Genomic DNA, 26,425 nt, shown 5'->3' on the forward strand with positions numbered 1-26,425 from the left:
GCAAGAAGAAATACAATCCTGCAGCCTGTGGAACAAAAACCACATTCACAGAAAGACAGACAAGATGAAAAGGCAGAGAGCTATGTACCAGATAAAGGAACAAGATAAAACTCCAGAAAAACAACTAAATAAAATGGAGATAGGCAACCTTCCAGAAAAAGAATTCAGAATAATGATAGTGAAGGTGATCCAGGACCTTGGAAAAAGAATGGAGGCAAAGATCAAGACGATGCAAGACATGTTTAACACAGACCTACAAGAATTAAACAACAAACACCTACAAGAATTAAAGAACAAACAAACAGAGATGAACAATACAATAACTGAAATGGAAATACACTAGAAGGAATCAAGAGCAGAATAACAGGCAGCAAAATGGATAAGTGACCTGAAAGACAGAATGGTGGAATCCACTGCTGCAGAACAGGATAAAGAAAAAAGAATTAAAAGAAATGAAGACAGCCTAAGAGACCTCTGGGACAACATTAAATGCAACAACATTCCCATTACAGCAGTCCCAGAAGGCGAAGAGAGAGAGGAAGGACCAGAGAAAATATTTGAAGAGATTATAGTCGAAAACTTTTCTAACATGGGAGAGGAAATAGCCACCCAAGTGCAGAAAGCGCAGAGAGTCCCATGCAGGATAAACCCAAGGAGAAACACACCAAGACACATAGTAATCAAATTGACAACAATTAAAGACAAAGAAAAATTACTGAAAGCAACAAGGGAAAAATGAGAAATAACATACAAGGGAACTCCCATAACATTAACCACTGATTTCTCAGCAGAAACTCTACAAGCCATAAGGGACTGGCATGATATATTTAAAGTGATGAAAGGAAGGAACCTACAACCAAGATTATTCTACCCGGCAAGGAACTCATTCAGATTCCATGGAGAAATCAAAAGCTTCACAGACAAGCAAAAGCTAAGAGAATTCAGCACCACCAAACCAGTTCTACAACAAAGGCTATAGGAACTTCTCTAAACGGGAAACACAACAGAAGAAAAGGACCTACAAAAACCAACCCATAACAATTAAGAAAATGGTAATAGGAACATACATATTGATAATTCCCTTAAACGTGAATGGATTAAATGCTCCAACCAAAAGACACAGGGTCACTGAATGGACACAAAAACAAGACCCATATATATGCAATCTACAGTAGACCCACCTCAGACCTCCTGGGACACATACAGACTGAAAGTGAGGGGATGGAAAAAGATATTCCATGCAAATGGAAATCAAAAGAAAGCTGGAGTAGCAATACTCATATCAGATAAAATAGACTTTAAAAGAAAGAATATAACAAGAGGCAAGGAAGGACACTACATAATGATCAAGGGATCGATCCAAGAAGAAGATACAACAATTGTAAATATTTATGCACCCAACATAGGAGCACCTCAATACATAAGGCAAATGCTAACAGCTATAAAAGAGGAAATCGACAGTAATACAATAATAGTGGGGGACTTTGACACCTCACTTACACCAGTGGAAAGATCATCCAGACAGAAAATTAACAAGGAAACACAAGCTTTAAATGACACAACAGACCAGATAGCTGTAATTCATATTTATAGGGCATTCCATCTGAAAACAGCAGATAACACTGTCTTCTCAAGTGCACATGGAAAATTCTCCAGGATAGATCACATCTTGGGTCACAAATCAAGCCACAGTAAATTTAAGAAAATTGAAATCATATCCAGCATCTTTTCTGACCACAACACTATGAGATTAGAAATGAATCACAGGGAAGAAAACGTAAAAAACACAAACACATGGAGGCTAAACAATACATTACTAAATAACCAAGAGATCACTGAAGAAATCAAAGGGAAAATCAAAAATACAATCCTACCTCAAGAATCAAGAAAAATCTCAAATAAACAACCTAACCTTACACCTAAAGCAATTAGAGAAAGAACAAAAAACGTATGGACACCAAGGGGGGAAAGTGGTGGGGGGCAGTGGTAGTGTGATGAATTGGGCAATTGGGATTGACATATATACACTAATATGTATAAAATGGATAACTAATAAGAACCTGCTGTATAAAAATATAAATTTTTAAAAGTCTATGTGTTTGAAAAAGAAAAAAAACAGTGCAAGAGGGTTCCCTTTCTGCACACCCTCTCCAGCATTTATTGTTTGTAGATTTTCTGATGATGCCCATTCTAAACAGTGTGACGTGATACCTTCATTGTATTTTGATTTGCATTTCTCTAATAATTAGTGAAGCTGAGCAGCTTTTCATGTACTTCTTGGCCATCTGTATGTCTTCTTTGGAGAAATGTCTATTTAGGTCTTCTGCCCATGTTTTAATTGGGCTGTTTATTAATATTGAGCTGCACGAGCTGTTTATATATTGTGGAGATTAATCCTTTGTCCGCTGATTCCTTTGCAAGTGTTTTTTCCCATTGTGAGGGTTGTCTTTTCGTCTTGTTTATGTTTTCCTTTGCTGTGCAAAAGCTTTTAAGTTTCATTAGGTCCCATTTTATTTCTGTTTTTATTTCCATTACGCTATGAGGTGGGTCAAAAAAGATCCTGCTGTGATTTATGTCAAAGAGTGTTCTTCCTATGTTTTCCTCCAAGAGTTTTATAGTGTCTGGTCTTAGATTTAGGTCTTTAATCCATTTTGAGATTTGGGTATTTTTTAAATTTATTAATTTATTTAATTTATTTATTTTTGGCTGCATTGGGCCTTCATTGCTGCATGCGGGCTTTCTCTAGTTGCAGGGAGTGGGGCTACTCTTCATTGTGGTGCACATGCTTCTCATTGCGGTGGCTTCTCTTGTTGCAGAGCATGGGCTCTAGGCATGTGGCCTTCAGAAGTTGTGGCTCGCGGGCTCTAAAGCGCAGGCTCAGTAGTTGTGGCACACCAGCTTAGCTGATCCACGGCATGTGGGATCTTCCCGGACCAGGGCTTGAACCCGTGTCCCCTGCATTGGCAGGCAGATAACCGCTGTGCCACCAGAGAAGTCCTTGAGTTTATTCTTGTGTATGGTGTTAGGGAGTGTTCTAATCTCATTCTTTTACACGTAGCTGCCCAGTTTTCCTAGCACCACTTATTGAAAAGCCTGTCTTTTCTCCATTGTATATTCTTGCCTCCTTTGTCAAAGATAAGGTAACCATATGTGCATGGGTTTATCTCTGGGCTTTTAATCTTATTCTATTTATCTATATTTCTGTTTTTGTGCCAGTACCATAGTATCTTGATTACTGTAGCATTGTAGTATAGTTTGAAGTCAGGGAGCGTGATTCCTCCAGTTCCGTTTTCTCCCCCTCAAGATTGCTTTGGCTATTCGGGGTCTTTTGTGTCTCCATACAAATTGAAGATTTTTTCTTCTACTTCTGTAAAAAATGCCACTGGCAATTTGATAGGTAATGCACTGAATCTATAGATTGCTTTGTGTAGTATAGTCATTTTCACAATATCGATTCTTCCAATCCAAGAAGATGGTATATCTCTCCATTTGTGTCACCTTTGATTTCTTTTATCAGTGTCTTATAGTTTTCTGAGTACACATCTTTTACCTCCTTAGGCAGGTTTATTCCTAGGTGTTTTATTCTTTTTGCTGCAATGGTGAATGGGACTGTTTCCCTAATTTCTCTTTCTGATCTTTCATTGTTAGTGTATAGGAATGCAAGAGATTTCTGTGCATTAATTTTGTAACCTGCAACTTTATCAAATTCATTGATTAGCTCTAGTAGTTTTCTGGTGGCATCTTTAGGATTCTCTATGTATAGTGTCATGTCATCTGCAAACAGTGACAGTTTAACTTCTTCTTTTCCAATTTCTATTCCTTTTATTTCTTTTTCTTCCCTGATTGCCGTGGATAGGACTTCCAAAACTATGTTGAATAATAGTGGCGAGAGTGGACATCCTTGTTTTGTTCCTGAGCTTAGAGGAAATGCTTTCAGTTTTTCACCATTGAGAATGATGTTTGCTGTGGGTTTCTTGGATATGGCCTTTATTATGTTGAGGTAGGTTCCCTCTATGCCCACTTTCTGGAGAGTTTTTATCATAAATGGGTGTTGAACTTTGTCAAAAGCTTTTTCTGCATGTATTGAGATGATCATATGGCTTTTATTCTTCAGCTTGTTAATGTGGTGTATCACATTGATTGATTTGCGTATATTGAAGAATCCTTGCATCCCTGGGATAACTGCCACTTGATCATGGTGTATGATCCTTTTAATGTGTTGTTGGATTCTGTTTGCTAGTATTTTGTTGAGGGTTTTTCCAACTATATTCATCAGTGATAATGGTCTGTAATTTTTTTTTTTTTGTAGTATCTTTGTCTGGTTTTGGTATCAGGGTGATGGTGGCCTCATAGAATGAGTTGGGAATGTTCTTCCTCTGCAATTTTTTGGAAGAGTTTGAGAAGGATGGTTGTTAGCTCTTCTCTAAATGTTTGATAGAATTCAACTGTGAAGCCATCTGGTCCTGGACTTTTGTTTGTTGGAAGATTTTTAATCACAGTTTCAATTTCATTTCTTGTGATTGGTCTGTTCATATTTTCTGTTTCTTCTGGGTTCAGCCTTGGAAGGTTATACCTTTTTAAGGATTTGTCCATTTCTTCCAGGTTGTCCATTTTACTGGTATAGAGTTGCTTGTAGTAGTTTCTTAGGATGCTTTGTATTTCTGCAGTGTCTGTTGTAACTTCTCCTTTTTCATTTCTAATTTGATTGAGTCCTCTTCCTCTTTTTCTTGATGAGTCTGGCTAATGGTTTATCAATTTTGTTTATCTCAAAGAACCAGCTTTTAGTTTTATTGATCCTTGCTATTGTTTTCTTTGTTACTATTTCATTCACTTCTGCTCTGATCTTTATGATTTTTCCTTCTGCTAACTTTGGGTTTTGTTTGTTCTTCTTTCTCTAGTTCCTTTAGGTGTAAGGTTAGATTGTTTACTTGAGATTTTTCTTGTTTCTTGAGGTAGGCTTGTATAGCTATAAACTTCCCTCTTAGAACTGCTTTTGCTGCATCCCATAGGTTTTGCATCGTCGTGTTTTTGTTGTCATTTGTCTCTAGGTATTTTTTGATTTCCTCTTTGATTTCTTCAGTGATCTCTTGGTTATTTAGTAACGTATTCTTTAGCCTCCATGTGTCTGTGTTTTTTATGTTTTTTTCCCCTGTAATTCATTTCTAATCTCATAGTGTTGTGGTCAGAAAAGATGCTGGATATGATTTCAGTTTTCTTAAATTTACTGAGGCTTGATTTGTGACCCAAGATGTGATCTATCCTGGAGAATGTTCTGTGCGCACTTGAGAGGAAAGTGTAATCTGCTGTCTTTGGATGGAATGTCCTATAAATATCAATTAAATCTATCTGGTCTATTGTGTCATTTAAAGCTTCTGTTTCCTTATTTATTTTCATTTTGGATGATCTGTCCATTGGTGTAAGTGAGGTGTCAAAGTCCCCCACTATTATTGTGTTACTGTCGATTTCCTCTTTTATAGCTGTTAGCATTTGCCTTATGTATTGAGGTGCTCCTATGCTGGGTGCATATATAATTGTTATATCTTCTTCTTGGATCAATCCCTTGATCATTATGTAGTGTCCTTCCTTGCCTCTTGTTACATTCTTTCTTTTAAAGTCTATTTTATCTGATATGAGTATTGCTACTCCAGGTTTCTTTTGATTTCCATTTGCATGGAATATCTTTTTCCATCCCCTCACTTTCAGTCTGTATGTGTCCCTAGGTCTGAAGTGGGTCCCTTGTAGATGGCATATATATGGGTCTTGTTTTTGTATCCATTCAGCGAGACTGTGTCTTTTGGTTGGAGCATTTAATCCATTCACATTTAAGGCAATTATTGATATGTATGTTCCTGTTACCTTTTTCTTAATTATTTTGGGTTTGTTTTTGTAGGTCCTTTTCTTCTCTTGTGTTTCCCACTAAGAGAAGTTCCTTTAGCATTTGTTGTAGAGCTGGTTTGGTGGTGTGGAATTCTCTTTCCTTTTGCTTGTCTGTAAAGTTCTTGATTTTTCCGTCGAATCTGAATGAGATCCTTGCCGGGTAGAGTAATCTTGGTTGTAGATTCTTCCCTTTCACCACTTTAAATGTATCATGCCAGTCCCTTCTGGCTTGTAGAGTTTCTGCTGAGAAATTAGTTATTAACCTTATGGGAGTTCCCTTTTATGTTATTTGTTGTTTTTCCCTTGTTGCTTTTAATAATTTTTGTCTTTAATTTTTGTCAATTTGATTACTACTCTGTGTGTCGGTGTGTTTCTCCATGGGTTTCTCTTGCCTGGGAGTCTCTGTGCTTCCTGAACTTGGGTGGCTATTTCTTTTCCCCTGTTAGGGACGTTTTTGACTATAATCTCTTCAAATATTTTCTCAGGCTCTTTCTCTCTCTCTTCTCCTCTGGGGCCCCTATAATGCGAATGTTGTTGCATCTAATGTTGTCCCAGAGGTCTCTTAGGCTGTCTTCATTTCTTTTCATTCTTTTTTCTTTATTCTGTTCCACGGAAGTGATTTTCACCATTCTGTCTTCCAAGTCAGTTATCTGTTCTTCTGCCTGAGTTATTCTGCTATTGATTCCTTCTAGTGTATTTTTCATTTCAGTTATTGTATTGTTCATCTGTTTGTTTGTTCTTTAATTCTTCTAGGTCTTTGTTAAACATTTCTTGCATCTGCTTGATCTTTGCCTTCAGTCTTTTTCCGAGGTCCTGTATCATCTTCAGTATCATCATTCTGAGTTATTTTTCTGGAAGGTTGCCTATCTCCACTGCATTTAGTTGGTTTTCTGGTGTTTTATCTTGTTCCTTCATCTGGTACATAGTTCTCTGCCTTTTCCTTTTGTCAATCTTTCTGTGAATGTGGTTTTTGTTCCACAGGCTGTAGGATTTTAGTTCTTTTTGCTTCTCCTGTCTGCCCTCTGGTCACACAGACTCTACCTTTAATCAGTTTTCACAACTGTGACAGCACATTAGATTCTCCTGCTAGCGCTGGAAGGTCGGCTGCAGAGGCAAGGGGTGGCTGTGGCTCACCGCGGGGACAAGGACACTGGCAGCAGAAGTTCTGGGGAGTACTCCTTGGTGTGAACCCCCCCAGAGTCTGCCATTCACCCCACCAAAGTGCCTGTAAGCTCCAGTGGTGGGTTGCCTCGGGCCAAACAACCAAACACTTGATTTCTGTATGTTGATCTTTTTTTCTGCAACCTTGCTGAACTTGTATTTGTTCTAGTAATATATTTGTATGTTCCCTATAATTTCTACATATAGGATCATGTATCTGTGAATGAAGGCAGTTTTACCACTTCCTTAACAATCTGGATGTCTTTTATTCATTTTTCTTGCCTGACTAGAACCTCCTGTGCAAGTGAATAGAAGTGGTGACAAGGTGACAGTGGACATCACTACCTTATTTCTTATCTTAGAGGAAAGCATTCTTGCTTTCACCATTGAATATGATATTCTCTTTACGTTTTTCATAAATGCTCTTTAACAGGCAGAGCAAATTCTTTTTTATTCCTGGTTTGTTTAGAGATTTTTATCATGAATGGATGCTGCACTTTGGCAAATGCTTTCTGTGACTCTACTGAGATAATTATGCAGTTTTGTTTATTTTATTAATACAGTGTTTATTACATTAACTGAATTCTGGATCTTAAAAGAACTTTGCATTTCTGGAACAAGTCGCATTTGCTTTTGGTGTATAATCCTTTATAATATAAGTTGCTGGATTTGGTTTGCTAATATTTTGTTAAGGATTTTTGCATCTATGGTCAAGAGAGATATTGATCTGAAATGTTAATGTCTTTGCCTGCCTTTGAAATCAGATAACTCTGGACTTATAAAATGAATTGGTAAGTGCTCCCTTCTATTTTCTGAAAGAGTTTGTGAACAATTAACATTGTTTCTTCTTTGAATATTTGATAGAATTCACCAAATCCAATCCTGGGATTTTCTTTGTGGGAAGATTTTAAATTCCTCATTCAATTTATTTACTTGTTACAAGTCTCCTCATATTTTCTATTTGTTCTTAAATCAGTCTTGGTAATTTGTTTCTAGTTATTTGTGTCTTGCAGGAATTTTATCCATTTTGTCTTATTTTCTAAATTGATGACATAAATTTGATGATAATATTCCATTATAAGACTTTTAAGTTAGGTAAGGTTGGTAGTAATGTCACCCCTTTCACTGCTGATTTTAGTAATTTGTGTCTTTTTTTTTCTTGGTCAGTCTAGCTAAAGGTTTGTCCACCTTGTTGACCTTTTCAGGGAACCAACTTTTAGTTTCATTGGCTTTTTTCCAGCATTTTTCTGTTTCATTGTTTTTTGCTATATTCTTTATCATTTCCTTCCTCTGCTTGCTTTTGCTCTGCTTTGCTCTACTTTGTCTGGTTTCTTAAGATGGAAGCTTAAAGTACTGATTTGAGAATTTTCTCTTTTTCTTATATACGCACTTAAGGTATAAGTTTTCCTTGAAGTATTGCTTTACCTGTACACATAAATTCTAAGTTGTCTTTTTGCTTTCATTTATTTAAATATTTAAAATTTCCCTTGTGGTATTAGGTAAGTGTTCTTTAATTGACAAATATTTGGGTTTGTTAAAGATTTCTTTGTGTTATACGACTTCAACCCTGTGTAACCTACTGAGAGTTGTTTTATGGCCCAGTATATAGTCTCACCCAGAAAATGTTTCACATGTGTTTGAAAAGAATGTGTATTCTGCAGTCAATGAGTAGAGTTTTCTATGTATGTCAGTTAGGTCAAACGGACTGATGATACTGTTGAACTCCTCTATCTCCTTGCTGATTTCTACCTACTTAGTAGTTCTTTCAAGTATTAAGAGTAAGGTATTGAAATCCCCAATGAGAGAAACTGAATTTCTCCTTCCACAGTTTTGCTTCATGCATTTTGAGACTGTTGTTAGATGTACATACAATTTTTGACTGCTATATCTTCCTGAATGTATTGACCTTTTAATCATTATGAAATGTCTCTATTTGTCTTCAGTAATACTTCTTGTCTTAAAGTCTATTTTGTCTTGATGTTTCCTTATCATTACTGTTTTCATTGTGTATCTTTCCCCATCTTTTACTTTCAGCCTATTTGTGTCTTTGAATCTAACATGTGTTTCTTATAGACAACATATAGCTGAGTGTTGCTTTTTTATCCAGTTTGACAATCTCTGCCTTTTGAATAGAATGTTCACTCGATTCACATTTAATGTAATTATTTAAATAGTTGGATTTATTCCTGCCATTTTGCTATTTTTCTATTTGTCACACCTTTTTTATTTCTCTCTTCCTCCTATACTGCTTTCTTTTGTGATAAATATTTTTTATTGTATCTTTTTAATCCATTTCTGATACTTTTTATTTTCTATTCTTATAGTTATTTTGTTAGCAACTGCTGTAGGGATTATAACATGAATTCTAATTTATTATAATCTACTTTAAAATAATATTTAATTCCAGTAAAAGAGAAACTATATTCCAAAATGTCTTTTCCCTTGTTCTCTTTTGTGTTATTATTTTCATATATATTAAATGTATATGTTATAAACCCAACACAACAGTGTTAGAATTATTGTTTTATATAATCTTAGAAAAATGAGAAAAATCTATCTATAGACTGTTTTATATTTACCCACATATTTGCCAACACTCTTCAATTCTTCCTATTGATTTGAATTAAAATGGAGTGAATACCTTCAGTATTTCTTGTAAGACAGTCTAGTAGCTGGAAAGTCTCTCAATCTTTGTTTATCCAGGAATACTTTATTTCACCTTTATTTTAAAAGACTGGGTTTTCTGAATATAGAATCCTTGGTTGATATTTTTCTTTTAGCATTTTGAATATGTCATGCTTTATGGTTTCCACTGTTTCTGATGAAAAATACCAGTTGTTAAAGGTATTATTAGTCCCCGATGTGTAATGAGTCATTTTCTTCTTCCAGCTTCAAGATTTTCTCTTTTCCTTTAGCTTTCAACAGTTTAACTATGATGTGTCTATGTGCAGCTCTGTGTGTTTTCCTACTTGGGGTTTGTTGAGCTTCTTGAATCTATATAGATTGTGTTTCATCATATCTGGAAAGTTTTCTGCCATTATCTCTTCAAATATTTTTTAACTCCCCTCTCCTCCCCTCAGTCTCCCATTATATGTATATGTATGAATGTAATGTTTCCCCACAGGCCTCTGAGGCTTGACTTTTCTTCAGTCTTTTTCCCTTTGCTCTTTCAGAGTATATAAATTCTCCTGACCTAAATTCAAATTCACTGATCCTTCTGCCATTTTAAATCTTCTATCAAGCTCATCTAGTGTATTTTTTTTAATTCTATACTTTTTAACGCTACAGTTTCTGTTTGTATATTTTTTTATAATAATTACATCTATGTGGAAATTCTTTATTCATTGTGTCACTGTGGTCCTACTTCCCTTTGATGCTTTAAACATGGTTTTCTTTAGTTCTTTGAACACACTTATAATAGCTGCTTTGATGTTTTAGTCTGCTAAATCCAACATATGGAGACACTTAGATACAGTTTCTATTGACTGGTTTTTTTTTTTTCCTTAACTGTGGGTCATCCTTTCTTGTTTCTTTGCATATCTCTAAATTTTTTGTTGAATGTTGGACATTTTAGATAATATATTGGAGCAACTCTAGATTCTGATTTTCTCTGAGGGTGGCTGATGGACTGAAAGTCTGTTTTCCCCACCATGTGTGGTTGCTGATATCTCTACTCCATTTTCCCCCCCTCATTTTTCTTTCTACGACTGGCTTTTTAAGACCTTTTTAAGCTGGTCTCCAGTGTCACCTTAGTGTTTAGCCAAAAACTATTCAGAGATTTTACTCAAACATCTCAATCCAGTAAAGCTTCCACTCTCAGGATCTGTGTGTATTTGAATGAGGATTTGTGTGTGAAATGAGGAGTGCATTCAAAGTTTGAGCCTTTTAAAAGTTGGCCTCAGATTTTATTACCACTAGGCCTGTTTGATCTCCTTTCCAGATATTCTTAGGCTCCACTAACCAGTGATACGTGGGTGAGTGGGCCCACTTGATATTCTGCTGTGCCTATCTACAGCCTCCAATCAACCTGTGATATGTGGTGAACTTATCAAGCCCCCAAGATTGTCTTACCTCCTAGAACTCTCTATAAAATCCTGCTACTCCATGAGTCTGTTGCTTGTCACAAATTAGACCACAATCTCAGACTAGCAGAGCCATTGGTCCTCCCTATTTGTTTGCAACTAAGATTCTTACCCTGAGTTCAGTACTTTTCATGAATAAAGTTTCTCAATTTATTTGGTTGATTTCCAGAGTGATGAATTTATTTTGACAGTTTTGTCCAGCTTTATGATTGCTTTGTGAGGAAAGTAATTAAATCTCTCACTCAGTCATGTCAGCCATTCCTTTTTTAATAGCGTATATCATGTATTGCTGTAGTCCAAAGTTCAACTATACCTAATCTTGGCTATAACTTTGAGATTGTATTTACCTCTAAGATAAAAGAGCAAATTTACTTTTTATTCAATATTACTCAATATTCTATGCATAGATATGTACCTATTTTAGACTAGATATATTAGACCCAGCTTCCTTTGTTTTTTGTTGCTGTTGGGAAAAACTGATTTTGTGCGTATGTGTTTGTGTGCGTAGATAGGAGCTGAAGAGTTCTGTACATCAATAATATAAAGAAGTTCCTAAAAATGTAATACAATCACAGGCAAAATCATGCTAATAGACTACTATACCTATTCAGTCCAGACACCACAGTATATGAGAAATACTGACAACCTATAGTATATGAAAAAGATACTAAGAGGTATGGATACTATGGCATATGAAATATATTTGAGAGAAATGTCAGTGTTTACCCTGGAGGAAAATGACATATTGCAAGCCTTTCAAATATTTAAATTAGACTTATTCAATATTGATACAGAGGGCAGAGTCAAAACTTAGGGGTATAATTTTGAGTTCAATATAGTACAAAATAAACTAACAACTTAAGTGGCAACAAACAGAACTGGTTTGGTTTTCTTGCAAAGTGATAAGCTTTTCTCACTGAGAATGACTGTAATAGACTAGATGAATGTTTTCTAAGGAGTGTTTATATAGGAGATGGACTAGATGACCTTCCAACTCTAAGTTTCTGTAATTTTATAAAAGCAAGTAACTAAGAATTTAGATGGATAAAAGATAACACTACAGAAAAATAATCAAAAAATATATTAATACATAAAATTATCATAATTTGGGTTATTCATAATAAGGAAATAGGTTATAATAACTGTTTCTCAAAGACATGGATTCCACTGTACTATCGGGTCTCAAAGGGCGACAATATGCTGGATATCATTAAAAAATTATAAGAAGCAGAAAACACTATCCTACCTTTGTAAAAATTGTGATCTATAGTTCTAGTTGCGGTAACTCAAGAATAAGAAAGCTGAAGTGGGAACAAAATATAACAAATAAACAAGACAAAATTACATAAAATCAGACTTCATTGTGGAAAGGCAAAAGCTGAGTGGGTATATAAGAAATATTTATAAAGAATATGAAAGGCACAAATAATGTAAACTCAGAATTGTTCACCAAAATGTGGAAGGCAACCCTTAAAACTCTGAGAGAGGTGTAAGTTTATCACAAATATAGGAAGTATCATTATATTCAGGAAATAGTTAAGATAATTTGCTAGGACCAAGGCAGGACATAGACTGAAAACAGAAGTGACTTACCTCTTTTAGTTGATCAGCACTCCCCCATGATGCAGAACGCTGATGTGATCTCTTTTCTGTGCCTTCTTCTACCCAACAGCTAGGTGTCTTTAAAAAAATAAGTAAAATAAAAAATAAAGAATTTTGCCTCTATCCTTAATTTCACAGCAAATCAAACATATTTCAAAATCTTAGCACATACCAATTAAAGGGTTATACTGAATACTAGAATGCCTTAAAAGCTAAGATTTTCATGACCCTGTGAAATGTTTATTATTCTGAATTAGATATGATCAATCTAAGATGTCTCTGAGTAATGTTACTCAAAACATTTGGTTGTTTACATCAACATTAAATTTATCAAATTCAAAGAGAATTGTGAAATATGCATATTGGTGTTTTTAAAGAGAATAGGCAAACTAATTATGAAATGTTATGTTTACTAAAGAGAAGTAAGATTAACAGAACATGTTTAGAAGCAGTGGGGTTACAGATGACCTACATGTCAAATATTTAGTTAGGTAAAGGGTTGAATGTACTACTCTTTCTATACTCAGGAAAGAGTGTGTTAATAATAGTATCCTTTTTTGAAAAACATCAAGCATCTTTATATAAAAATATAAAGTTACTATAAAAATAGAAAAAGTTATTATAAAGATAAACAAGATTAAGCTAAACTGACTATAATTTAAAACAATGCATCTTAAAGAAAACCTGAGCTACATGGCATAAAACAGAATTGCTTTTACCTAAAACTTCATTTTCAGTGATTTAACCTATAACAGACACTACATCCAAACATAACACAAAACACTAAATGCCAAATAGTAAGATCATTTAGTAGTTGTATTAAAAATTTTAAAATATTGAACTACCATCCTTAATATATGAGAAGACTCTTAGTGTAATGCAACTTAGGGAAAGTTAAAACCACTAAGACATATAGGGTAATGATTATCATATATAAATATTGGGTTAGCCAAAAAGTTCATTGGGGTTTTTCTGTAACATCTTAGGGAAAAAACCCAAACGAACTTTTTGGCCAACCCAATATAAATATATATTGCTTCAAAAATTATTTTTATTACATACAGAAAAGTTCATCATTCATATTGAGGCTGCACCTGTGACTTTACATAATACACAACTTATGAAGAAGCCATCAGTTCTATACAATTCAAAATGCTTGTGGACAAAGTTTTAAATAATTACCACCTCTTAAAAGTAATGATGCTGCAAAATAAAACCAATAACAATTGAATGCTAGTTGAATAAAAATACACATAAACTGCTTAAACAGTTCAAATACTAAAGTGAAACTAGTCATAATACTGAGTAAAATATTTTATTCAGTTGGTAATTGCAAAGATAAGAGGTATTAATATATTAAATAAACTGCTTGCAAATAATTATTTAGTTATTAAATTTTCCTAATCTCAGTCCTAGATAAGAAAAACTACTCTGAAAATAATCCCCCAAGTAATCATATCTTTAATAATTTATGCTAAAATTATTCAATTATGACTTTGTTTTAGTCAAACTTTTATTTCGAGAATTTATATCCCTTAATACTTTTACCTTTCTACCAAGCAGAGGCATTGCTCTCATCAAAAATCAAATGATTAAGGATCACAATGTTTAAAACTCAAAAGCATATTCACAGAAAATGAATAAAATTTCTGGCATGTTCCATAATTAACAAAAACATTTATAACACTATTTTCATTTTGTATGGCTCTAACTTTTTCAAAGGAAATTTACATAAACTGTATCTCCAACTTAGAGTTAAATCAGTAGCCACAAAAATTCTGCAAATGCCTTAATACTGCCAAGCACACCAATGGCAAATGAAACTAAATCTGAGGTCTCTCATCTCAGAGTATCTTCTTTCTTCCTATTGTCATTCTTTTTTTAAAATTGAATGTGAAAACCTATTTGATTATTTCAGAATGTAGTATTGGTTATACAAAAGAAATACATAAAAACTAACTACAAAAGAATATTTATGTTCCTGAAATCTATCTAGAAAAATATAGTTTTTTTTAAAGTACAAAACCACTGGAAGAATCCTCTCAGTCTTGTGGCTATAAAATTACATGCATATAAATTGTTTAAGTATATTCATCATAGTTTCAACTTTTCCAAAAAATACTCCCCAAAGAAAAATTTCATTTTAATTGCACATATATATAATTATATTCTAAAGACTGCATTGTCCAAAACAAAAGCTATTAGCCACATGTAATAATTTAAGTTTAAATTAATGAAAATAAAATAAAACAAAAAATTCGGTTCTTTAATCTCATTAGCACGTTTCAAATACTCAATAACCACATGTGGCTAGAGGCTATGGGCTGCCATATAGAACAGCACAGATACAGCACATTTCCACCACTGCATAAAGTTCTATTAAGAACAGTGTTTTATACATTTAATCATTGATTTTAATTTTTTTTATTAGTCATCAATTTTATACACATCAATGTATACATGTCAATCCTAATTGTCCAATTCAGCACACCACCATCCCCACCCCACCGTGGTTTTCCCCCCTTGGTGTCCATACGCTTGTTCTCTACATCCGGTTCATCTGTACCATTTTTCTGGGTTCCACATACATGCGTTAATATACGATGTTTGTTTTTCTCTTTCTGACTTACTTCACTCTGTACGACAGTCTCTAGATCCATCCACATCTCAACAAATGACTCAATTTCTTTCTTTTTTATGGCTAAGTAATATTCCATTGTATATATGTGCCACAACTTCTTTACCCATTCGTCTGTCAATGGGCATGTAGGTTGCTTCCATGACCTGGCTATTGTAAATAGTGCTGCAATGAACATTGGGGTGCATGTGTCTTTTTGAATTATGGTTTTCTCAGGGTATATGCCCAGTAGTGGGATTGCTGGATCATATGGTAATTCTACTTTTACTTTTTTAAGGAACCTCCATACTTTTCTCCATAGTGGCTGTATCAATTTACATTCTGACCAACAGTGCATGAGGGTTCCCTTTTCTCCACACCCTATCCAGCACTTGTTGTTTGTAGATTTTCTGATGATGCCCATTCTAACTGCTGTGAAGTGATACCTCATTGTAGTTTTGATTTGCATTTCTCTAATAATTAGTGATGTTGAGCAGCTTTTCATGTGCTTCTTGGACATCTGTATGTCTTCTTTGGAGAAATGTCTATTTAGGTCTTCTGCCCATTTTTGGATTGGGTTGTTTGTTTCTTTAATATTGAGCTGCATGACCCGTTTATATATTTTGGAGATTAATCCTTTGTCCATTGATTCATTTGCAAATATTTTCTCCCATTCTGAGGGTTGTCTTTTCGTCTTGTTTATGGTTTCCTTTGCTGTGAAAAAGCTTTGGAGTTTCATTAGGTCCCATTTGTTTATTTTGTTTTTATTTCCATTATTCTAGGAGATGGATCAAAAAAGACCTTGCTGTGATTTATGTCAAAGAGTGTTCTGCCTGTGTTTTCCTCTAAGAGTTTTATAGTGTCCGGCCTTACATTTATGTCTCTAATCCATTTTGAGTTTATTTTTGTGTATGGTGTTAGGGAGTGTTCTAATTTCATTCTTCTATATGTAGCTGTCCAGTTTTCCCAGCACCACTTATTGAAGAGACTGTCCCTTCTCCATTGTATATCCTTGCCTCCTTTGTCATAGATTAGTTGACCATAGGTGTGTGGGTTTATCTCTGGGCTTTCTATCTTCTTCCATTGATCTATGTTTCTGTTTCTGTGCCAGTACCATATTGTCTTGATTACTGTAGCTTTGTAGTATAGTCTGAAGTCAGGAAGTCTGATTCCTCCAGCTCTGTTTTTTTCCCTCAAGACTGCTTTGGCTGTTCGGGGTCTTTTGTGTCTCCATACAAATTTTAAGACAATTTGTTCTAGTTCTGTAAAAAATGCCATTGGTAGTTTGATAGGGATTGCATTGAATCTGTAGATTGCTTTGGGTAGTAGAGTCATTTTCACAATATTGATTCTTCCAATCCAAGAACATGGTATATCTCTCCATCTGTTGGTATCATCTTTAATTTCTTTCATCAGTGTCTTATAGTTTTCTGCATATAGGTCTTTTGTTTCCCTAGGTAGGTTTATTCCTAGGTATTTTATTCTTTTTGTTGCACTGGTAAATGGGAGTGTTTCAATAATTTCTCTTTCAGATTTTTCATCATTAGTGTATAGGAATGCAAGAGACTTCTGTGCATTAATTTTGTATCCTGCAACTTTACCAAATTCATTGATTAGCTCTAGCAATTTCCTGGTGGCATTTTTAGGATCCTCTGTGTATAGTGTCATGTCATCTACAAACAGTGACAGTTTTACTTTTTCTTTTCCAATTTGTATTCCTTTTATTTCTTTTTCTTCCCTGATTGCCGTGGATAGGACTTCCAAAACTATGTTGAATAACAGTGGTGAGAGTGGACATCCTTGTCTCGTTCCTGATGTTAGAGGAAATGCTTTCAGTTTTTCACCATTGAGAATGATGTTTGCTGTGGGTTTGTTGTATATGGCCTTTATTATGTTGAGATAAGTTCCCTCTATGCCTAGTTTCTGGAGTTTTTATCATAAATGGGTGTTGAATTGTGTCAAAAGCTTTTTCTGCATCTATTGAGATGATCATATGGTTTTTAATCTTCAATTTATTAATATGGTTTATCACATTGATTGATTTGCCTATACTGAAGAATCCTTTCATCCCTGGGATAAATCCCCTTAATCATGGTGTATGATCCTTTTAATGTGTTGTTGGATTCTGTTTGCTAGTATTTTGTTGAGGGTTTTTCCATCTATATTCATCAGTGATATTGTTCTGTAATTTTCTTTTTTTTGTAGTGTCTTTGTCTGGTTTTGGTATCAGGGTGATGGTGGCCTCATAGAATGAGTTTGGGAGTGTTCCTTCCTCTGTAATATTTTGGAAGAGTTTGAGAAGGATGCTTGTTAGCTCTTCTCTAAATGTTTGACAGAATTCACCTGTGAAGCCATCTGGTCCTGGACTTTTGTTTGTTGGAAGATTTTTAATCACAGTTTCAATCGCATTACTTGTTAATGGCCTGTTCATATTTTGTTTCTTCCTGGTTCAGTCTTGGAAGGTTATACCTTTCTAAGGATTCATCCATTTCTTCCAGGTCGTCCATTTTATTGGCATAGAGTTGCTTGTAGTAGTCTCTTAGGATGCTTTGTATTTCTGCGGTGTCTGTTGTAACTTCTCCTTTTTCATTTCTAATTTGATTGATTTGAGTCATCTCCCTCTTTTTCTTGATGAGTCTGGCTAATGGTTTATCAATTTTGGTTATCAGAGAACCAGCTTTTAGTTTTATTGATCTTTGCTACTGTTTTCTTTGTTTCTATTGCATTGAATTCTGCTCTGATCTTTATGATTTCTTTCCTTCTGCTAACTTTGGGTTTTGTTTGTTCTTCTTTCTCTAGTTCCTTTAGGTGTAAGGTTAGATTGTTTACTTGAGATTTTTCTTGTTTCTTGAGGTAGGCTTGTATAGCTATAAACTTCCCTCTTAGAACTGCTTTTGCTGCATCCCATAGGTTTTGGATCGTCGTGTTTTCATTGTCATTTGTCTCTAGGTATTTTTTGATTTCCTCCTTGACTTCTTCAGTGATCTCTTGGTTATTTAGTAACGTATTGTTTAGCCTCCATGTGTTTGTTTTTTACGTTTTTTCCCCTGTAATTCATTTCTAATCTCATAGTGTTGTGGTCAGAAAAGATGCTTGATATGATTTCAATTTTCTTAAATTTACTGAGGCTTGATTTGTGACCCAACATGTGATCTATCCTGGAGAATGTTCCATGCACACTTGGAAAGTGTAATCTGCTGTTTTTGGATGGAATGTCCTATAAATATCAATTAAATCTATCTGGTCTGTTGTGTCATTTAAAGCTTCTGTTTCCTTATTTTCATTTTGGATGATCTGTCCATTGGTGTAAGTGAGGTGTTAAAGTCCCCAACTACTATTGTGTTACTGTCGATTTCCCCTTTTATAGCTGTTAGCAGTTGCCTTATGTATTGAGGTGCTCCTATGCTGGGTGCATATATATTTATAATTGTTATGTTCTCTTTTTGGATTGATCCCTTGATCATTATGTAGTGTCCTTCCTTGTCTCTTGTAACATTCTTTATTTTAAAGTCTATTTTATCTGATATGAGTATAGCTACTCCAGGTTTCTTTTGATTTCCATTTGCATGGAATATCTTTTTCCATCCCCTCACTTTCAGTCTCTATGTGTCCCTAGGTCTGAAGTGGGTCTCTTGTAGACAGCATATAGATGGGTCTTCTTTTTGTATCTATTCAGCAAGCCTGTGTGTTTTGGTTGGGGCATTTAATCCATTCACGTTTAAGGTAATTATCGATATGTATGTTCCTATTACCACTTTCTTAATTGTTTTGGGTTTGTTTTTGTAGATCCTTTTCTTCTCTTGTGTTTCCCACTTAGAGAAGTTCCTTTAGCATTTGTTTTAGAGCTGGCTTGGTGGTGCTGAATTCTCTTAGCTTTTGCTTGTCTGTAGGTGCTGAATTCTCTTAGCTTTTGCTTGTCTGTAAAGCTTTTGATGTCTCCATCGAATCTGAATGAGATCCTTGCTGGGTAGAGTAATCTTCATTGTAGGTTCTTCCCTGCCATCACTTTAAGTATATCATGCCACTCCCTTCTGGTTTGTAGAGTTTCTGCTTAGAAATCAGCTGTTAACCTTATGGGAGTTCCCTTGTACATTATTTGTCATTTTCCCTTGCTGCTTTCAATAATTTTTGTTTGTCTTTAATTTTTGTCAATTTGATTACTATGTGTGTCAGCATGTTTCTCCTTGGGCTTATCCTGTATGGGACTCTCTGAGCTTCCTGGACTTAGGTGGCTATTTCCTTTCCCATGTTAGGGAAATTTTTGACTACAATCTCTACAAATATTTTCTCTGGTCCTTTCTCTCTCTGTTTTCTTTCTGGGACCCCTATAATGCAAATGTTGTTGTGTTTAATGTTGTCCTAGAGGTCTCTTAGGCTGTCTTCATTTCTTTTCATTCTTTTTTTTTATTCTGTTCTGCAGCAGTGAATTCCACCATTCTGTATTCCACGTCACTTATCCATTCTTCTGCCTCAGTTATTCTGCTATTGATTCCTTCTAGTTTAGCTTTCATTTCAGTTATTTTATTGTTCATCTCTGTTTGTTCTTTAATTCCTCTAGGTCTTTGTTAAACATTTCTTGCATCTTCTCGATCTTTGCCTCCATTCTTTTTCCGAGGTCCTGATTCACCTTCACTATCATTATTCTGAATTCTTTTTCTGGAAGGTTGCCTATCTCCACTTCATTTAGTTGTTTTTCTGGGGTTTCATCTTGTTCCCTCATCTGGTACATAGTCCTCTGCCTTTTCATCTTGTCTGTCTTTCTGTGAATATGGTTTTTGTTCCACAGGCTGCAGGATTGTAGTTCTTCTTGCTTCTGCTCTCTGCCCTCTGGTTGATGAGGCTATCTAAGAGGCTTGATCTAATCATTGATTTTAAACAAATTATTTTAGTTAAAGCAAAATCAAAGATGGCTACTTGGTCTTCAAATCTATTTAAAGCTCAAGCTTGTAAAATTACAGAGGATGAATTAATTTGTATCCAGTTTGTTAAATCTGAGTATTTGAGAAATGTTTTACCATTTAAATTAGGAAAACACCACCACAAAGTAGCAAAAGTTCTTTGCTTTCATATCAGCAAGTGATTCCTTCCAACTGGCCTGTTATTCTGTCCATTAATCTAGAGTAGAAGTTTATGAGTGGTGCTACTTATAACACTGGGTATTAGTGAAAAATATATGAAGAAGAATTCCATGGTCAAATAAATTTGGAAAATATTACATTCTGTACTCCTTTACTCAATGTACAATGCAATTAGCATTTCAAAACTCAAATATACAAATACACACACAAATACTTTTTTAAAAACCTGCTTTTCTTTTTCTTACTGATATGACCCCAGAACACTCATTTTATGTGTATTAACATCCTCCACAGACAGCTTGGAAAGCACTGTAATCTTCAGTAATTGGTATTGTATAAAATAGTTTGCTCTTCAGCCACCATACTTAAGGGGATTCTTCCTTTCTAGCTGCCTCCATTTAAACTACCAGGGAAGAGAAAATGAACCTTTCATACACTTGAGTAATGCAGAACCAAAGTCTATCTCTAAGACTGCTGACAGAAAGGTGTTTGGCTAAAAAAAAGTCCCCTCTATATGAAAAGGATACCTACAGGTGAAAGAAGCCATTTTTTAATTTTCACCTCTCAGAATCATCCAAAGTCCAGCCTGTGAAGCTTCTTCTCCAACCCCCAGGCCCATCCTCCTAGCTCTGGTTTCCTGGGTGACAAATGCTTCTTCTCTGAGTGAAATAAACAGAAAACAGTCCTACTGCACAGGACTACACACTTGTTTTTACGACTGTTTTTAAATAGAGCAATTTTTGGTTCATAGCCAAACTGAGAGGACATTACAGAGATTTCCCATATATCCCTCACCCCGACACATGCACAGCCATCCCCCACCAGAGTGGTACGTTTGTTACAACTGATGAACCTACACTGACACATCATTATCCCCAGAGTCCATAGTTTACATTAGGGTTCACTCTTGGTGTTGTGCATTCTATGGGTTTAGACAAATGTATAATGACATATATCCATCATTATAGTACCATACATAGTATATTCACTGCCCTAAAAATCGCCTGTGCTCTGCCTATTCATTCCTCACCATCTCCAAACCCCTGACAAGCACTGATCTTTTTACTCTTTCCATAGTTTTGCCTTTTCCAGAATGTCAGGTAGTTGGAACCATACAGTAGGTTGCCTTTTCAGAGTCACTTCTTTCACTTAGTAATATACATTTAAGGTCCCTCCATGTCTTCTTAGTGCAAATAATATACTGCTGTCTGGATGTACCACACTTTATTCATCCATTCACCTACTGAAGGACATCTTGGTTGCTTGCAAGTTTGGCAATTATGAATAAAGCTGCTATACATATTTGTATGCAGGTTTTTGTGTGAACGTAAGTTTTCAACTCCTTTCGGTAAGTACCAAGGAACATGAATGCTGGACTGTAAGGTACGAGTATGTTTAGTTTTGTAAGAAACTGCCAAACCATCTTCCAAAGTGGCGGTACCACTTCCTATTCCCACCAGCAACATACAACAGTTCTTGTTGCTCTGCATTCTGGTCAGCATCTGGTATTGCCAGTGTACTGGATTTTGGCCATTCTAACAGATGTATAGAGGTATCTCGTTTTAACTGGCATTTCCCTGATGACATATAACGTGGAACATCTTTTCATATGCTTGTTTGCAATGCGTATATTGTCTTTAGTGAGGTGCCTGTTAGGAGGTCTTTGGCCCATTTTTTAATCAGGTTGTTTGTTTTCTTATTGTTGAGTTTTAAGAGTTGTTTACATATTTTGGATACGAGTCCTTTATCAGATGTGAACAGTGGGTGCTTTTGTTATTTATATCTTTATTCACAGACTAGCAAGGGCAAATATGCTTTCCTGCTTTATCAATTTCAGAACAGGTCAAATTAACCCCTAGCAAGAAAATATTCTTTTTCAACATGCAAGAGCTTAGAGTCAGTTCCAAAAAACCCCACAAAACAAAAAAACTAATCATGTCATAAAATTCTCTTAATCTTATTTAAAACTTACTTAAATCCTATGTAAAACTTTAAAATCTATTTTTTGTATGGTTCACCCTTAGCCTTGAAATTTATTATAGTTTATAATCTATTATGGAAATATGATTACTGACTGCTAATTATTTTATTGTACTTACATAGATGATCCTTAATATTAAGGTACTGATAAAGCTGGCAATAAATGAAACAGAATTACTTGAAAAACCAATGATAATTAAATTAATAATTAAGATTAGAGTCTGATTTTAAGTTACAGAAAAGTTTTAAAAATAGATGACAAACCCTTCATTGTTTACAACTATGTCTTTTAGAGTTTACAACTGTCTTTTAGAGATTTGATTTTCTTTTGACTAATAAATTTTTTTTAACTTTTTAAAAACTTTTAACTTAAAAGATCGTCTTGAAAAGACTATCCTGATTAAAAAGGAGCACAAAAAACTGAGATTCTTTTTTTTTTTTAAAGACTTTGATGTGGACCATTTTTTTTTTTTAAGTCTTTATTGAATTTGTTACAGTATTGCTCCTGTTTTATGTTTTGGTTTTTTGGCCCTGAGGCATGTGGGATCTTAGCTCCCCAACCAGGGATCAAACCGACACCCCCTGCATTGGAAGGCAAAGTCTTAACCACTGGACTGCCAGGGAACTCCCTGTGATTCTAATATTATGCTTTGCTTTTCTGGTAACAGTATATAAGTATATATAGTTTTATAACCAGATATAAACATAAATAGCCTCTTCACTAGTTAACAAGGAGTAAAGAAAAGGAAGAGTTCAGCTGAAAAAAGCTTTAGGAATTCAGTGATAGCAGTTACACACTCAAAGTTTTTCATCATGCTCCAGCTATATACTAACTTATGTGCTCATTTTGTTAGATCACTTTGAAAGTGCAGTCCCTGGATGAGCAGCATCAGCATCATCTGAGAACAAGTTAGAAATGCAAATTCTCAGGCTCAATAGCAGAATTACCAAATCTGGAATTCTTAGATAAAGCCCAGCAATCTGTGTTCTAAGAAGCTGACCATATACTCACTCATTTTTCTTATAGGCTAATAACCATTTACAAGTATAATATCAATTTGCATATAATTACATCTTTGGAAATTAACATAAACTAATGTGAATATTGTTTGGAGCCATGTAGAAAGTTATATTGCTAGAGAGAAATTTCTCTTTACCAAGGAACATTAAACAGTAGACTCCAGCAAGGACTAAGATATGCCTGAATATTTAAGTAAAATTTATAAAATCCATGTCTATTTAGGCCTTAAAAGTGTTCAACACACAACTGAATGGAAGTCTATGAAGTAATGGTTTGTGATTTTCTAGATTATTAATGAGGGAGCTTATTCAGAAGAGTTAAGAAGCTGTATTTCTGTTTCCAGATCTCAAGGTGAGGGGGAGGAAGGGTGTTGGTGGTAAATCTCTGGATTGCAATTTTTAAAAATAAGAAATACCACAGAAATCAACTATTGCATCTGTGCTAGACATGATAAAAGTATTTGTCTTACTCTATAAGAAATGTTAATTTGAGAAAAAGCAATCATAAATGTGTCCCAAATCTTAAGAATATTCATAGTAAATCTATTTCTAAGAATTAACCTAAGATGTACACCAAGAGAAGCATTGGAAATAAATGTCTATCAATAGAGAAAAGAAAAATTGTGGCACATTCTTATAATACAAAAAACCACAGTACATGGACTGTAATCCCACTTTAGTAAGCAAGTACACACAAAGAGAAAAAGACTTTAAAGAGATATTTCAAAATATAAATGGTGGTAAGAATTCTAGATAATTCTACAGTAAATCCTTTTTTTTTTTTCCAGCTGAGAAAAATCAAGATTAAAAAAAAGACTTAAAGTCATGTTTAGGAATACTTAATGGCATGAGTAAATGTTATGATTTATTAAAATCATAAAAAATAAATAATAAAATCATATTTACTACCTGCAGTATCATCTGAACTCTATTTTTAAAATGGTCTGTAATTTTTAAATTTTTATTTTTTAAATGCAGATAATCAAAATATAAGAGGATATGCATCAAAATGTTAAAAATGGCTGTCTGGATATTAGAATTATAAACAATTTATCTTGAGATTTTTGGTATTTTCCAAATCTTCTGCAGTGACTCCTGTTTCAAATTTAGAAGCAGGATTTTTTTTAAATGAGAAAGATAGCTATGTAATAGAATCAGTAAGTGGGGTTGTATATCTACTCTGAGAAAGCCCAACATAGAATTACAAAAATTCTAACTTTAGATGCAAACCTCAAATCTATCTTGGAAGACAGGTTACATGTAAGCTAAGATGTTAGTATACATCACATAAAATATTTTTCCCTAGTCAGCATTTCCTTTGACTAGGGGTTGGGGTTCTCTCACAGCTGCAAGTGCCTGTATGTAGTTTATCACTGGCTATGGGAATGGAATTGGAGACTTTAGAAAAGCTGAAATATTTAAGTGTTTAGAGTAACTGAAAACTGAAGGTAACTGAACTATCCAACACTTAGAAATATTAGTGGAAAGTTATTGATGAGAATATTGACAGGAAATTATAATTCAGTTTGGATATGTCTTTCATGTTGTACTTTAATTCTATGGAGGAAAAAATATCTATAAAAATGTTTTCCTGAAAAAGTTAAACATAGAGCTACCATATGATCCAGCAATTCCTAGAGAAATGAAAACATATGTAAACACAAAAACTTGTGTGCAAAGGTTCATAGCAGTTCACCAACTCATGAATGTACAAATAAACTGTAGTATGTCCATACCATGAAATATTATTTGGCATTACAAAGGAATGAAGTACTGATACCATGCTACCACATGGATGAAACTTAAAAATACTAAATGAAAAAAGGCAGAAACCAAAGGTTACAAATTGTATGAGTCCATTGATATGAAATGTTCAGAAAATGCAAATGTAGACTGGCAGAAGGTAGACTACTGGGTGCCTATGGCTGAGGAAAAGAAGACTGGGGGGAAATAGTGAGTGACTGCTAATGGTTTCTTTTCGTAAAAACAGAAATATTCTAAAATTGATTATGGCAATGGTTGCACAATTATGAATATATTAAGAACCATGAATTGTACACTCTAAATAGATGAACTGTATGCTATATAAATTATATCTCAATAAAACTGTTATTAAAAATATTTATGCCAAAGAGGAAATTACAAATCAATCTCATTTTTCAATTTAAAAAAAGCCATGTATTGCTGAACCTGAAAGTCCCAAGCATTGTTTGCATTTTCTCAAAAATAATTGATATTTTCTGTCATGCTTTTCTTGCCAAGTTTCAAATCACACAGCGGCACTAGTCGAGTAATATAACAGAAAAGAGTAGGAGGCACTGTACATTAATAATCTACCCAGTCAGGTTTCTCAAGTCACTGTGAGATAACAAAGGAACTAATGTAACATAAAATAAAACTGTATATCAGAAATACTATTCTCTGGCTTCTTACAGAAACAGTTATTAAATTGACTCTTGACAGTTTCTGCTTTAACCAAAAGGAGATGGGGGGCCTCCCTGGTGGCGCAGTGGTTGAGAGTCCGCCTGCCGATGCAGGGGATACGGGTTCGTGCCCCGGTCTGGAAGGATCCCATATGCCGCGGAGCGGCTGGGCCCGTGAGCCATGGCCGCTGGGCCTGCGCATCCGGAGCCTGTGCTCCGCAACGGGAGAGGCCACAACAGTGAGAGGCCCGCATACCGCAAAAAAAAAAAAAAAAAAAAAAAAGGAGATGGTACTATGAGGAATTAAAAGTATAAACAATATTTCCATTTATTATTCAGTATTTACACTTAATAATACCCATTCTGACAAGTTCTCTCACTATTATTGTGGATAAAATTAAAACCAAATGATGAGATCTAATTTTCAGTTTTTAGAGAGCATTAAAACATATTCATTCTTTTGTGCTATAATTTTTTAAATTACAATTTGCTTTGGTGGCTGTGTTTCAGAAAACTGATTCCACTAGTAAAAAAAAATGAGAGTAATTTTACCTTTTCAAAAGTGATATTTCCAAACACTTTAAA

At 34.6% G+C, this 26,425-nt stretch overlaps 1 protein-coding gene across 2 annotated transcripts in view; it reads right to left on the reverse strand.

Annotated features, from left to right (window-relative positions):
- Positions 1-26,425, reverse strand: part of GLCCI1 (glucocorticoid induced 1) — a 121,969-nt gene that overhangs the window by 45,905 nt on the left and 49,639 nt on the right. For both annotated transcript variants that reach the window (XM_082632653.1, XM_082632652.1), the window contains exon 3: positions 12,714-12,800. In XM_082632653.1, the coding sequence (XP_082488779.1) occupies positions 12,714-12,800 (87 nt within the window). The remainder of the gene's footprint in view (positions 1-12,713; positions 12,801-26,425) is intronic.

This window comes from Mesoplodon mirus (genome assembly GCF_964341445.2).
Source record: "Mesoplodon mirus genome assembly, chromosome: 9".
Lineage (NCBI taxonomy): Eukaryota > Metazoa > Chordata > Mammalia > Artiodactyla > Ziphiidae > Mesoplodon > Mesoplodon mirus.